This window comes from Bos indicus x Bos taurus, chromosome 21, assembly GCF_003369695.1.
Source record: "Bos indicus x Bos taurus breed Angus x Brahman F1 hybrid chromosome 21, Bos_hybrid_MaternalHap_v2.0, whole genome shotgun sequence".
Lineage (NCBI taxonomy): Eukaryota > Metazoa > Chordata > Mammalia > Artiodactyla > Bovidae > Bos > Bos indicus x Bos taurus.
This window is the reverse complement of record NC_040096.1, coordinates 33,273,143-33,288,630: the sequence shown is the minus strand read 5'-3', so window position 1 is coordinate 33,288,630 and position 15,488 is coordinate 33,273,143. Positions and strand designations below refer to the sequence as shown.

General features: G+C 39.0%; 1 protein-coding gene across 1 annotated transcript in view; it reads right to left on the bottom strand.

Annotated features, from left to right (window-relative positions):
• The window catches only part of PTPN9 (protein tyrosine phosphatase, non-receptor type 9), a 70,631-nt gene that overhangs the window by 7,282 nt on the left and 47,861 nt on the right, over nt 1-15,488 (bottom strand). The window contains exons 6-9 of the mRNA XM_027520753.1: nt 13,987-14,097; nt 11,881-12,209; nt 7,943-8,036; nt 2,887-2,953 (exon numbers count right to left, since the gene is read on the bottom strand). Of these exons, the coding sequence (XP_027376554.1) occupies nt 2,887-2,953; nt 7,943-8,036; nt 11,881-12,209; nt 13,987-14,097 (601 nt within the window). The remainder of the gene's footprint in view (nt 1-2,886; nt 2,954-7,942; nt 8,037-11,880; nt 12,210-13,986; nt 14,098-15,488) is intronic.

The following is a 15,488-nucleotide window of genomic DNA, read 5'->3' as shown; positions in this document are numbered from 1 at the left end:
ATGCAGAAGGGGACACTGCCAGAAGCATGTGAAGTCTTGAAAACAAGCTAAATGTTTAACAAGAGAGGATGTTAAATTATGGCATACCCCAAATTTTAGCAGTCCATAAAGGTGATACTGTAAGATCTGTATTTTTGCTATGGAAAGGTATTCACAAGATAACCATCAAAAGAAAAAAGAAATAATGTATAGAAAACGCCTGTTTTTTTAGGTATTTTATATGTCCACATCTATTTGTATGCACAGAATGAGGTTTAGAAGGAGATGCTGCAAAATGCCAGCACTTTCTCTGAGTCTCAGGGTTATGAGTGATTTTCATCTTCCTTTTCCACAACGGACATGGCATTACTATAGCATGCATGTCAAGAAGATAATAAAAACAGCCTTTCCCTACCTCTGACTCTTAGCCTTGTTTGCATCTCACTATTCTGCATCACAGTAGCTCTCACAGACTTTATTTTCTACATTTAAACCACGGGCAAAGCTGGTGTTGCCACACAGAGCACCTGACAATACCACTCAAGACTCAGGCTGGACAGAGAAGGGTCATAATTTCCTCAGAAGCATAAGAGAGAGATTTAGAAGGGAAAGTTATGCTTCCCCAGATTAGATTCTTTAACAGTAGACATCTCTAAAGAAACAAAGTCAGCAGTTTATGCAGATGTGGGTGAAACAATCCACTAACCTGGCTTGTCTGTTTGAATCAAGCAGACATGTGCTCAAATCCTGGCTCTGCCACTTACTAGCTGTGTGATCCAAGGTCACTTAACCTTTTTGAGCTTCAGTTTGTTCATGGATTTATAAACCTTCCTTGCAGAGTCTCTATAATAATTAGATGGCAATTATATATCTATTATATTTAAAATAGATACTTTTATAAATAACAGTAGAACTATTATGAATAAAAATCAGAACACGGAATATAGCCAAGAAGGTTAACCAGATATATCAAACCAACCCATTTTCCAGTCCTAACAGTGCTGATGCCTTCTAAGTGATCAGTGCTGAACTCTCTCATACTTCTGGATGAGTTTCCTCTCCCAGACAGGGCCTTCAGAGCCAGCCTAAAGGATCCAATCCCTGCATAGCTAACAACTCTAGGAAGTGCATTTGCCGTCTAAACCAGAGAAAGGAGCACTCTGAGACCCCTAGAGCCAAACTTTACCCTCCAGAAGCCCACTCATGCCACAGATACCCTCCTCAACAAAGACATCTCCTTACTCTCAGGCAGATCACATCCTATTCTATACGTGCCAAAAATCTTTCCTGATAGTTCTCTTACTTCTTCCTAAGGTCTTAAAGGATGCTTTCTGGAGGTAGTAGTCCCCCCTAAGGAAAAGTAAGACTGTGACCATCAGACCAGTTAATAATGTACCAAAAATCCAAAGGACCTTTTCCTTTTTATTCTCCCTCAATTTCTATTTTGAAAAATTTGAAACCTACAGAAAGTAAAAAAAAAAAAAAAAAAATAACCACAGCACAATGTATGCATACATTCTTTAGCTTGAAGGCTATCATTTTTAGCTATTATTTTACAAAGCCTTCTCTATATATACACAACACATATTTTCTTTTTTACTATTTAAAAATGTGTTTCAGACATTATGACATTTCACTCCTAAATACCTGAACACGTATTTAGAAGAACATTCTCCATAGAACAATATCATTATCACACTGCAGCAATTACACATTAATACAACAATACTATCTAATATACAGTCTCCAACTGTGCCAATATTTTGTCCTTAAAAATTATTTTTCCAAATTGAGTTATGGATGACACACTGCCTTTGGTTATCAGTGACTCTTTAGTGTCCTTTAATCCCTCCCCCACTTTTTTTTCCCCAGGGCATTAACTTGAAAAAATCTAAGCCAGTTCTCCAGCAATGTTCCACAATCTGGATTTCTCAGGTTTGTTTCTCATGATCCGATTGATTCACTTAAAAACTGGCAACATACAACAAAGGTTACATTGTGTAGTTCTCATTGTATCAGAATAGGAGGCATATATCTGTTTCTCCATTATTGGTGATACTAAGTGTGATCGCTTGATTAAGGAGGTACCAGCCAGATCTCTTGCTGGCCATACTCCACAATGGTCAACGGCCCTTAAATCCATATGATGGCCTCTCTTATCCTCCTATGTTATGATTTCTTACCACTCTCTTTGAAGGAAACCTGGTATTCTTGAGATGGCAGAGAACAAGTCATTAATAGTACTAGGGCCCACAAGAGCATTAATAGAAACTCCATCTGAAATCCTCCTAGAGCCCAATACTTCACTGTCAGACTTAGCAAAGACTATCCATGTTAGAGGCTGGTGTACTCTGTAATGGTACACAGACCAGCGAAAGTCTCTTAAGCCAGCAACACCCATTCACAGGCTGAATTCTATCTCTGGGAAGTCCACTGCCATCCCTTTATGTCCTACTTGACATAAAGACAATCTCACTAGCCAGTCAATTCTGATGTCCATTCCCCTGGGTCTGCAACACTAAGACTCAATCCAAAAACTTGTAGAAATGTTGTGTGTTCAAATCTCTAGTTTATCTCTATGCAGTGAGTTTCCAGGCACATTTGATAAAGAAACTCTACACCTCTCATCTGCCTTCTTCAAGAACCCTCAATCTTTATGAAAGACCAAGATCTAGAGAAGGGAAAAGCTACCCACTCCAGTATTCTGGCCTAGAGAATTCCATGGACTATACAGTCCATGGGGTCGCAAAGAGTCAGACACGACTGAGTGACTTTCACTTTCACAAGATCTAAAGGCTGCAACATCACCACAAGTTACCATTTCCTTTAAAAATTATGCTATCCCCTGGTGCAAACAATCACAGGTAGATGATACAAAACCAATTTGTGAATGGCAGACTAACTTACCTTGTGTACCAATGTAAGCATTCTTCTGCTTGTAGCCATCCATGAAACTGGCATTGATGTAATCTGTCTAATGATAAAAAGGAAATATCATTGCAATTGTGTGGAATATACCAATTGGGTACGAAAATGATGTACTAGGTACATAAAACTCAAGGTATGGATTTTCTCTTCTTGTCAGGCAGTGAAGAAGTGAAAGGACCAATTCAAAACCTCACCTGCACAAATGTTACTGAAACAACTGGATATCCACATGCAGAAAAATCAAGCCTACCCTCTTACAGCATACACAAAAGCCTAACTCCAGGGAACTCCCTGGCAGTCCAGTGCTTAGAACTCTGAGCTGTCATTGCTGTGGGCATGGTTCAGTCCCTGGTCAAGGAATTAAGGTTCTGCAGGCTACACAGCACAGCCAAAACAAAACCTAACTCCAAATGGATTGCAGACCTAACATAAGAGCTAAAACTATAAAACTCGTAGAAGAAAACATAGTAATAAATGTTTGTGACCTTGGGTTAGGCAAAGCCTCCTTAGATACGACATCAAAAACACAAGCAACAGAAGAAAAACACAGATAAATCGAACTACAGTAAAATAGAAAACTTTTGTGCTTCAAAGGACACCATCAAGAAAGTGAAAAAACAACCCACAGAATGCACACATTTTATAAGGGATTTGTAGCTAGACTATATAAAGAATTCTCACAAATAAACAGTAAAAAGACAATTCAATTTTAAAATGGGCAAAGAATCAGAATAGCCATTTCGCCAAGAGAATATACAAATGGACAATGTGTACCTGAAAAGTTGCTCAACATCATTAGTTATCAGAGAAATGCAAATCAAATCCACAATGAGATACCACTTCACACCCACTAGAATCGCTACAGGTCAAAGATAATAACGAATATTGGCAAAGATGTGAAGAAACTGGAATCCTCATACATCACTAGTGGTAATATAAAATGGTGCAGTCACTTTAGAAAACAGTCTGACATTTCCTCAAAAGGTTAAAGCTACCATATGACCTGGCAATTCTAAACCCTAGGGAAATGAAAACATAGATCTACATAAAAAAAACTCATATACAAATATTCATAGCAGCATCATTCATAGTAGCCAAAAAATAGAAACAACTCAATTGTTTATCAGCTAATGGAATGGATAAATAAAATGTGGTGTAGGGATTTCCCTGGTGGTCCAGTGGTTAAGAATTCAGCTGCCAATGTAGGGGACCATGGGTTCGATCCCTGGTCTGGAAAGCTCCCACATGCCATGGGACAACTAAGTCCATGTGCCACAACCACTGAGCCCATGCTCCGCAACCAGAGAAACCACTGCAGCGAGAAGCCTGTGCACGGCAACTAGAGAGTAGCCCCTGCCTGCTGAAACTAGAGAAAGCCTGAGTGCAGCAACAAAGACCAGCACAACCAAAAATAAACAAATGAATAAATATTTTATAAAATGTGTATACACACACACACACACAATGGAATATTATTCAGCAATAAAAAAGAAATACTGATACATACTACAATATGAATGAACCTTGAAAACGTGCTAAGTGAGAGAAACCAGACATAAAGGGTCACATATTGCATGACTCTACGTAAGATGTCCACAAAAGGCCAAAAGAGTACACAAAGAGCAGATGTCCTTGGGGGAAATGGGGAGTGACTACCAAGGTGAGTTTCTTTTTTAGGTGATAAAAATGTTCTAAAGTTGATTGTGGTGACAGTTGCACAACTCAGAATATATTAAAAACCAATGATTTGTACATTTTAAAAGAGTGAACCGTATGGTGTGTGTATTATATCTCAGAAAAGCCGCTATTAAAAAAAAAAAAAAAAAAAGTCCCTTAGGACTACAGCACTGCAGCTCAAAACCAAACTCAGAAGGGAGGCAAGCCAAGCAACCTGAGCAGGAACATCCTGTCCACGTGGTGACACACAAAAGGCAAAGTGTGACTGGAGAAGGAAGAAAGTTACACCTCACACCTAGGACCATCAACAGCATGGGCCAAACACCCAGGCTCTGTTACTGCCTAAATTGACACAAAGCAAAAGCCACACACCTTCAGAAGAATCTCAATGAACAGTTCATGATGCACTCTCTTCTGCGGGCCTTCTCCCACCTCCCAATGTCCTCCGTCTATTTACATCATTAGCCATCAGGAAAATTAAATAGGCTTAAATTTTTATTGTTTTTATTCTACCTCCTCACAAGATCTCTGTCAACACTATTTAGTCCAAACTGATAAAAAAGCCAAACGGATGCAGCTACAGCCTCAAGTCACAATATAACTAGTTGAGAGTATCTAGCAGCTAGGATGGATGGATATTAGAGGATATGAAGGGTTACAGGGCAAAAGTAAAGATGTTTCAACAAGAAACTAGGGAAAATTCATACTCCACTCCAGTCTAAAGAGATCAAAACGACTCCCCATCAACCCTTTCGCCACTGGTTCCAACACTTGGAGAATAGTCTGAGCTGTCAGTACCCCCACAGCCACCCTCAGAAAACATCTCTGAGGAATTCCCTGAGTGGTCCAGTGATTAGGACCTAGGTCTTTCACTGATGTGAGCCGGGTTCAATCCCTGATCAGGGAACTAAGATCATGTAAGCTGCATGGCTCAACCACAAAAAGAAAACATCTCTATCTCACGGTCAAACCCATGTTATTTGGAGGCATGTCCATTAGATAGTCAGTCTACCAACTTATCCTCCCACTGATTATTTAGTCGAGTTTCCTGCTCTTTTCTTCTCCCACAGCAACTGGTAGTGACCTCATACTATTAATACTAGTGCTCTACCCTGATTAGGACACCTTCACTAAGCTAATGAAACACGCAGTGGACTCAGCAAGCAAAAAGTCACATTCACCCCAACCAGGCCTCTTAATCCAGGCCTCACCCACAGTCAGCCAAAGCCCATCCTCTGTTCTGCCTGGCACACTCAGATGGGACCCTAAAGGGCCCATGTGAGAAGGCATAGAAAAGTACAAATGATTTAGCTGGTACATGTCAATCAACACTATTGTATAAGTAATATATAAGCTGTCACACTTGGAGTTACCTTCATGCTTTGAAAAGAAATGGCACTTCTTTAAAGGGGACTTATTTCTTTATAACTAAGGATACCAGTTTTTAGCATCCTTGTCTCTGAGAGCACTGGGAATTAAAACCAGCAATTTCAGAAGAATCATTAGATATTAAAAACTGAAAACGACCTCAGAGATAAAGTGCAGACTTGGGGGCAAACTGAAACAGCAGGAAGAACCAAAGCAGCACACACATTATGTTATGGGCCAGGTGCAATAGAAACATAATTCCAGGTATATATAAACCTGCTAAACAATTCACTAACAAACCTGAATCCTCCACTTACTGTGGAAAAAAGCCTCTACCAATATTTGTAGTATGGAGAGGGAGTATTAACTCAAGTGATGATCTTCAGATTAATTACACGATGACTAGAATAGTCTCCTGGTACACTGGGGTGGGTTCACTCACTCACTCACAAATAATTTACTGAATGTCTGATACATGATAGGCACTGTTCTAGGTCTTAGAGACAGAGCAGTCAACAAGACAGATGCGTTCAGATATCTCTGACTCTAGAGCCTCAATTCAACAAAGACAAAACTCAGTAATACTGATGAATTTGCCTTCAATCAGGCAGACTCTCAGCTAATACCACTGCACAAAAACCCTCTGTAAGGACCCTAGACAGGGTTATGAATTCAGTTTATGAATTGAAACAGTAGGATCAAAGAGATTAAAACCATGATCCCACGGTCCTGATTCATATATCATATATGCCCAAATATAAAGCAATCATCTTCCTAAGAATTATCCTCCAGAAACAAGAGGAGGGATATAACAAGTCCTTATACTGTGTGTGATGTTAAGGGGCACTATTTAAACTCCTTTAACTGTGAACAGGAAGCTCAATCAATGCTGTTTTTTGATGTATATAGAGGTCACCAGACAGAACTGTTGTATCAGAAGGAAAAAAAAGGAAATATAACACCTATTTAATTGCTGACCTCAAAATTCTAAGTTTTGGATGTCGCTGTAATCAAGTCATACTAAAGAGGACTTTAAAAAGAAGTAAGTGATTATGCTTTAGAGGATGCATGAGATACAGAATGAAAGAAAAGAAAAAACTGTGCTAATGTTATAGATTTTTTTTCTGATTTAGGATAAATTTTCCAGTGACAATATACTTAAAAAAAGAAATAAAAAGATGTGTTCTGGAAAACCGTGTTAGATTGACTCAAAAAGTAGCTCAAATAAGGACAGATGTATGTGAAGAGTCTGAATAACATTTTCACTAAATATCCCTACTAAACATATATGATTTTTAATATGTACAGATATGATTGAATCAATACTAAATAATATAGGCATTTGACCAATTCATCTCTTTTGTGCTCAGGTGCTCAGTCATGTCCGACTCTTTGCGACCCCATGGACTGTAGCCCACCAGGCTCCTCTGTCCATAGGGATTCTCCAGGCAACAATACTGAAGTGGGTTGCCATGCCCTCCTCCAGGGGATCTTCCCAACCCAGGGATCAAACACAGGTCTCCCGCATTCAGGCAGATTCTTTACCATCTGAGCCACCAGGGAAGTCCATGCATACACTAGTTGTCTAAAATTTTTGTCAGATCTTCTAGATGGAAAAATCAGAGGTCACTTATAATGAGTCCTCTGGTATTGATGCAATATATAACCTCACACCAGTAAGGTAGATGACATGTCTATGACTTTATAACTAAAGAGTAAAAGGAGAAATAATTTATTGAGTACCTACAGTAATATACCAGACTTTGGGCTATCAGCATGTACATCAAGTATTTCATTTAATTTCCACTTAATACTGTGAGATGGGCATAAAAGGACTTTCATATGGTAACAGACTAGTATGTAGTCTAAAACTCAAACTCTCTCTCTCTGGCTTAGAGTTCATGTTCTTTCTACTACAGTATTAGTAAGCTTCACTTTGGAAGAGGCTTACATTTCCCCCAGTGCTTCTGAAAGACATTTATCTTTCTACCTGAGTGTGGCCGCTTCGTTTTGTCAGCTTCACTCTAGTTTGGTCCAGGCAGGGTACATCCCCATAGCGGTTCTTCTCTAGGTTTCCTGGAGACCTGAAAGAGATGAAACGAACTGAAATAAAGAAACAACTACAAGAGTTGAAAATGGATGACAACGGGAGTGGAACTGAGGGTAAGGCGGGAGACTGCTATTTGTCATTCATTACTTTTTTTCTTTGGTATTATTTGATTCTGAAAAAGTCATCTGCATATATATTGATTAAAAGCAAAAAAGTTTTTACAAAGACCACACACATAAACTAATAGTCTATATTATTTATGGGTATGAATGTATATGTAAGGATATAAACATAATGATCTGGAAGGAAACATACCACATGACTACTTCTGAGTGAGAATTGATGGTGACGATTAGAAGAGATTTCAACTTTACAATTAACTCTTTCTTTTATATAAAAAGATAAAGCAAATACAACAAAATACTAAAAACTGCCAGTTATTAATTCTTGATGGTAAGAAATAGTTGTTAGTAAGGTTATACTCTTAGAGGAATCTTCCCACACAAAGAAACCCAGCTGATATTTTAAAAAGTTCCAAGAACAATTTAACAGAAGAAGGAATACTCTTTCCGACCAATGGTGCTGGAACAATTAGATATCTATAGGGAAAAAATTTGAACACCAAACTAAACCTTACACAAAAAATTAATTCAAAATGGATCACAGATTTAAGTTAAATGTAAAACATAAACTATAAAAATTTAAGGGAAAAAAGTAGAAAAATCTTTGGATTCTAAGGCAAAGCAATGTGTTCTTAGGCTTGACATCAAGAGTATGAGCCATAGAGGAAAAAATGATTAAAGGAACTTCATCAAAATAAACTTCTGCTTCACAAGAGAACCAGAAAAGAAAAAAAGAAAGAAAAGCTACAGACTGAAAGAAAATATTTTCAAACTATGCATCCAACAAAGAACCAGTACCTAGAACATAAAGAACTCTCAAGTATCAAGAGTTTAAAAAAAAAAAAAATCCAAATAGAAAATGGGCAAAAGACGTTTTTACAAAGAGGATATACAGATGGCAAATAAGTACATGAAAAAATGTTCAATAACATTAGCTAGTAGAAAAATGTAAATTAAGACCACAATTTTAATTTTAACTTAGAGGTATCACTACATACCTATCAGAACAGCCAAAATAAAAAAAAAAAAAGTGACAACACTGAACACTGGTGAGGATGCAAAGAAAATGGATCACTCTGGGACTTCCCTGGTAGTCCAGTGGCTAAGACTCCGAGCTCCCAGCGCAGGTGGCCCGGGTTTGGTCCCTGGTCAGGGAACTGAAGCCCACATGCTGCAACTAAGAATCCCATATGCCACAATGACGGTCAGAGACCCAGCAGAGTCAACAAAAGAACTAATACATATTTTAAAAAAAGAAACAGCCCATTCATATATTGCTGGGGGGAAATGCAGAAGAATATAGCCACTCTGGAAAACAGCTGGACAGTTTTTCATAAAACTAAACACTTAATTAACATATAACCTAGCAATTCCACCCTTAGCCATTTATCCCAGAGAAACAGAAACTTATTTTTACACAAAACCTAGACATGAATGTTCACAGCAGCTTTACTCGTAATAGCTAGAACTGGAAACAACCCAGATGTCCTTCAACAGGTAAGTGGTTAACTGGTTAACAGTTTACACTGTGGTTCATTCATATCATGGAATATTATTCAGCAATAAAAAGGAACAAACTTGATACAAATAACAACTTGGGTGAAACTCCAGAGAATTATACTGAGTGAAAAAAGGCAATCCCAAAAGTCTATATACAGTATGATTCCATCTATATAATAACATTCTTGAGATGACAAAATCATAGTAATGGAAAACTGATTAGTAGTTACAGGGGTGGGGGATGGGGAGGGACAGAATGGAGAGGTATATGGCTATGGAATTCTGTATCTTGACTGTGCTTTTGTATACACAAACCTACCTGAGTGATAAAAATTGCAAAGAACTAAATACACAAACACACAAACAAAAACTGGGGAAATCTGAATAAGATTGGTGGACCTGCAGTGTGGGAGACCTGGGTTCAATCCCTGGGTTGGGAAGATCTCCAACCCTAACCCACTCCACTATTCTGGCCTGGAGAATTCCACGGACTGTACAGTCCATGGGGTTGCAAAGAGTCAGACATGACTGAGCAACTTTCACTTACTTACTTATCAATATCCCAGTTGTGATACTATACAAAGCTTCTGGAAAATGTTACCATGGGATAGGTGTGGAAAGGGTATACATGATCTTTGAATCTATAATTTTCTCATAATAAAAATTAAATTTTTATTTATTAAAAAAATCCTTTGAAAGAATGAGGGGAAAAAAAAGGTAAAGTCTCACAGTCCGTGGGCATCCTGGACCGCAGTGAATACTCTTGATACCTACTTCTTAAACTAGAATTCCAAGGAAAACAGTTTGTTGTGTGTAAGTAGTTCTACTGGAACTGGGGGTGAGACACAGGCCTGAAGATGTTGAGCGTTCTGGTTTCCAGCTCCTGAAGTAGGATGTTTTCATTCATTCAATAAATAAAGAGGCAAGACTGGGAATCCTTCCATAACATCGGGATATATTCTCTGATTATAACATGATAGCTGACTTGGAGATGCAAAGAGGACAATCCAAACACACATTTTTAATGTGGTGAAGGGGAACCATGGTAGAAATGACACCTTAAGGCCCCTTCAGTAGAAGCACCAGAGCAGAGTCAGGAATTCCCAGAACAAGGGTACACCCTCTGCTCTGGCTGGGAAAAGGACTGGACACATATAGGGGTCTAGAACCGGTAGGGAAGAACATTCTCCCCACATGATACATGTTCTGCTTTCTCTCTTTTTCCCTTATTTTTCTTTGCATTCTTGTTTTATTGATTTTTTTTTTTCTCAATTGCTTCTTCTCTCTTACCTTCCTTATCTGTTTCCTAACTGGTTATTTTTCTCTTTCTTTTTCCTTCTCTCTCTTTCCTCACTCTTTGCATATTTTTTTTTTACAGCACACTGACTAAGCTGGAGAGGAATTACAAGGGGAGAGAGGTACTCACAGATCCCTAAAACATTTAAGCTATAAAATAATCAGTGGATATCAGCGAGTCTAACATAAAATATTACAAACAGGAAAACTGAGGTACAGAGTAGGGAAATAACTTGGGTAAGTCACAGAGGATATTTTTGGCTAAGCTGGAACTTGAGCCTAAGACCCACTGGAGACAGCTTCCTTAATTTTTAACAAACAGATCTCAAAACTTGGAGGAAAAGAAGTTTTTGCTGCAGCCAATGAAAACATGTTAGGATAAATGACAGCAGCAGTAAGAGAAATGATCAGTGCTCTACTGCCAACAAGAGTTATCAAGTAGTTACAAACCAGTTATAGAATTTAGGTAGAAGGAAAATCCCACAGGCTAAATTCCTAAGAGGCAACTCTTCTCTCTTACTGACTGTGTGTTATTTTAAATGGACCAGTACTCCTCCTCAGAAAGTAATGTAACACCATAAATGCTCTAGGCAGAAGCTGCCCAAAAGCAAGGACCAGAGATCACACTTAGAACAAGAATCAACAGCCTACCTTTTGGGCCTCTACTTTTTTTTTTCCCTAAAAGCACTTGCATATCAGGAACACATCAAAAAATGCATCCTTTAGTACACAGTTTCTCCATTGTTACCAAAGACCTTCAGAAACTTCACAGCGTATGCTGCTGGCAACAAGCGCCAACAGGTGCCTCTTTCTGGATGAGAGAAATGATGATCTAAGTGAAAGTGGTGCTCCTTAACCTAAGGAAGAGCCTCTCTTAAGGATGTGAGGTGTGGAAGGTGTACTAACACGTGTCACAAGCATCTTGGAAAGTGATTGCTGGCCCAAACCTTTCCTACTTACATGGAACAGTGGAAAGTACCAACTGGGTTCTCACGACGGATGTCTTCGTACTCCTCGTATATACCCCGCTTCTGCCTGGTGCTAACATAGTCCATCAACTCCTGGATGGTCATGGCTTGGGGGTCTGGGACATGCACTGAGTCCCAGTCTAAGGCCGGAGGGAGGGAGAACAGGATGATCTCATCGAAGGGATCTGGGTGGCCATTCATCTGGGATAGAAACTGGAAATTCCAAGTGGCGAGGTCAATTTTGACATATCCACCCAGGTTTTCCGGGAGGCACTCTCTGGGCAGGTGCTGGGTGACCTCAGACGTCTTCAATATCTGAATCTGGAAAGTAAGAGAGAACCACGTGAGTCTGTGGGGAGGGAGGGGCATACAGACAGTGAAGGTAAAGAACCAAAGTACTTCAGAGAATGAGATGAGATTGGCTTGAAACATGTGGTATACTTAGAAAAGACGTAAATGCAGTTTCATCTGTTTAACATTGAAATCCTAGGAATTTCCCAGGAAAGGTTTGATTTTCCACAATGTATACCAAATTCATTCCTGGAATTAAGGGCCCTGTTATAAACATAAAGGTAGGTATAGAGAACCAAGGCTTTATACTATATACAAGGCTTTCCAGTTCCATCTCACATGGGTCCTGGCCTTTTTGACTACCAAGAATGCATAGAAAGTGGTGGTTTCTGTCAACCCCATACTAAGGTAACCAATTCTAAGCTAACTTGTCCTTTACTCACAGCTTGGTATGGATGTTCTCAAAAATAGATTTCTAAATGAGAGCAAGATAAGACTAGCCACCCAGAGGCAGGGAAGCCCAGGAAAAATGCTAGAGAACTATAATACTCAATTCCTCTCTTTGCTGCCATAGTGGACACAGCCATATTGGAGCAAATTAGCCTAGTTCGTTCCTTTTGAAATCTGTGTGGAATGGGATGTTTGCCTTGCTTGCTGCTGCTGCTTCCTGGAATGCTGTCTTTTTCTCTATGGCCTCTTCAAGGACCAGCTTATGGCTCACCTCTTTTGTGAAGCCTTCCCTGACTGTCTGAGGCAATATTCTCCTCTGTGTTCCCGTCGAGCCACAGTCCTCTGAACATGTCTTGTCCCCTTTCACAACCATGAACTCCACAGGAGTAACGGCTATGGCACTCCAGTTTTAATTCCTAAGGCTCAGCACCTGAACTGTAAAGGTGCTCAATATATTTTGAGCTTATACATGCATGTATATACACTTGTATAAAATTCAAGTGTTAAGAACTCACCCAAGGAGTCCTCTCAAAGAGTCACCTGGGAGAGTACCTCTCCTACTCTGGGGTCACTAAGTCCCTAAGCTTCTACAAAACCAACTGTCTTTAGTTTTTTCCCTCCAACCCAAGTTGCCTCAGCTACAAAGATCTGAATTGTTAGTATTCATATAATCTCATATTCTTTTTAAAAAAAAATCCTCTGACAATATTTTACATTATTATCTTATTCTAGTATATCAATGTTTCCTATACCCTTTCTTTTAAGGGTAAGAAATGAATGAGTGAATGACTAAAACCATAATCTTTGTGTCATGGAATATTCGGGGAATGATAATAGAATTAAGATGATATTAGACAACACTTTTGAAGTTAGGAAGCAACAAGCTGTTTTATGAGAAAATGCCAGGAGTAAAAAGAGTCTGAGATTTTCCTTTACCACCCTGGTGGTCAAAGGGACCGAGTGATACTTCCAGTTGAACAAAATCAAATACCAGCTCAACTGATGTAATTATATTAGAAGCTGTACAAATCTAAATTTGGGAAGTGGTAGCTATCTCTAAGTTACGCATGGGACACATTTCTTCGATACTAGCTGCATGCAAGGTTCTATATCGAGGGGAAGTGCCCAAATTATGTCAAGGTACAAACTTCAAGGAACTTGTAGTACCAGTCAAAAAGGCAGCTTGTACAGAGCTGAGTAAAGAATAAAGCAGAAAATGTAAGTGAACACACTAACAGAAAGGAAGAGAGACAAGCCAGGAAGGCTTTTGAAGGTAGAGAATTAACTGGCAAGTTTCAACAGCAGAGATGGAACTGTACCTATCCAACCTCCAAATAATAAAGTTAGCTTGCCTTACCCTCTCCCGAACTTTATCCTTCAGAAGGAGGCTGATGATGGAATAGGGCACTCGGAACCATATGGGTGCTCCCACAATCAGCACTTTCTTCAAACGAGCTGGAAAAGCTCCCTGTGGAGAATACATGTGTGTGTTAGTCACTCAGTCGTGTCTGACTCTCTGTGACCCCATGGACTACAGCCTGCCAGGCTCCTCTGTCCACAGAATTCTCTCAGCAGAAATACTGGAGTGGGTTGCCATTCCCTTCTCCAGGGGATCTTCCTAACCCAGGGATCAAACCCGGGTCTCCTGCACTGCAGGCAGATTACCGTCTGAGCCACCAGGGAAGCCCTGTGGAGAACACATACAAGGATTTAATACACCAATTAGGGCACTTCAACAGTGCCTAGTGGGACCTTTGATTGTTTAAATCCAAAATTTAGGTTTTCTGCTCTTTTCACCATTCTTACCCAGCAGGGGGAGTCTACAGCCTAATTCAGATTTCACTTAGTGGCTAGAGAAAAAGTAGTTAAAAAGAAAGAAATGAAAGCAACCTAAAAGTCCATCAACAGAGGAATGGATAAAGATGTGGTACATGTATACAATGGAATATCACTCGGCCATTAAAAAGAACAAAACAATGCCATTTGCAGCAACATGGGTGGACCAAGAGACTCTCATACTGAGTGAGCCAAAGACAAATATACCACTTATATGTGGAATCTTAAAAAAAAAAAGGGTACAAAGGAACTTATTCCCAAAACCGAAGTAGAGCCACAGATATAGAAAACAAACTAATGGTTACTAGGGGGTAAGGGTGGGGGAGGGATAAATTGGGAGGTTGGGATTGACATAAACACAATCCTATATATAAAACATGTAACTGATTCACTTTGCTGTACACCTGAAACTAACACAGCATTATAAGTCAACTACAGTTCAATAAAGTTCAAAAAAAGAAATTAAAAGCTGGTTTACCGTTCAAAGTAATCATATTATGGAGACATAGATGGGGGCAAAAGTGCAGCCTGGGACACCTAAGAATTATAGGTGAGTATGCTGGAATCCACACATTGAAATGCATGAGCTTTGAGTTATTTGATCTGGATCCATTTAATGCCTGAGAACGACTTCAGAACTTTTGGTTACATTAGTAAGTAAGATATACCCTAAAGATTCTCAAGTCTCCCTGCAGATCTGAAAGAGGAATCTCAAAGGAAACAGATGAGTATCTCCTTACCTTTTTTTTCTGGGATTATATTCCCTTGATCAAGTGAGTTCTCTATGATTTTTATTGTCAGTACAACACCACATTTTCAAAGAAACTCTTATTTGTAAAACAAATAAACAAACTAAAAAAGTAATAATATTATGTTCTTGTCAATATAAGCTTTATAGATCAAAACTACTCTGACTTTTCTTGTCAGCATAAATGTATACATCCTTACGTTTTAATTATTAAAACTTTAAGGAACAATTAGATCACAAATAAAATGAACATGAAACATTTCTCATAATCTTTC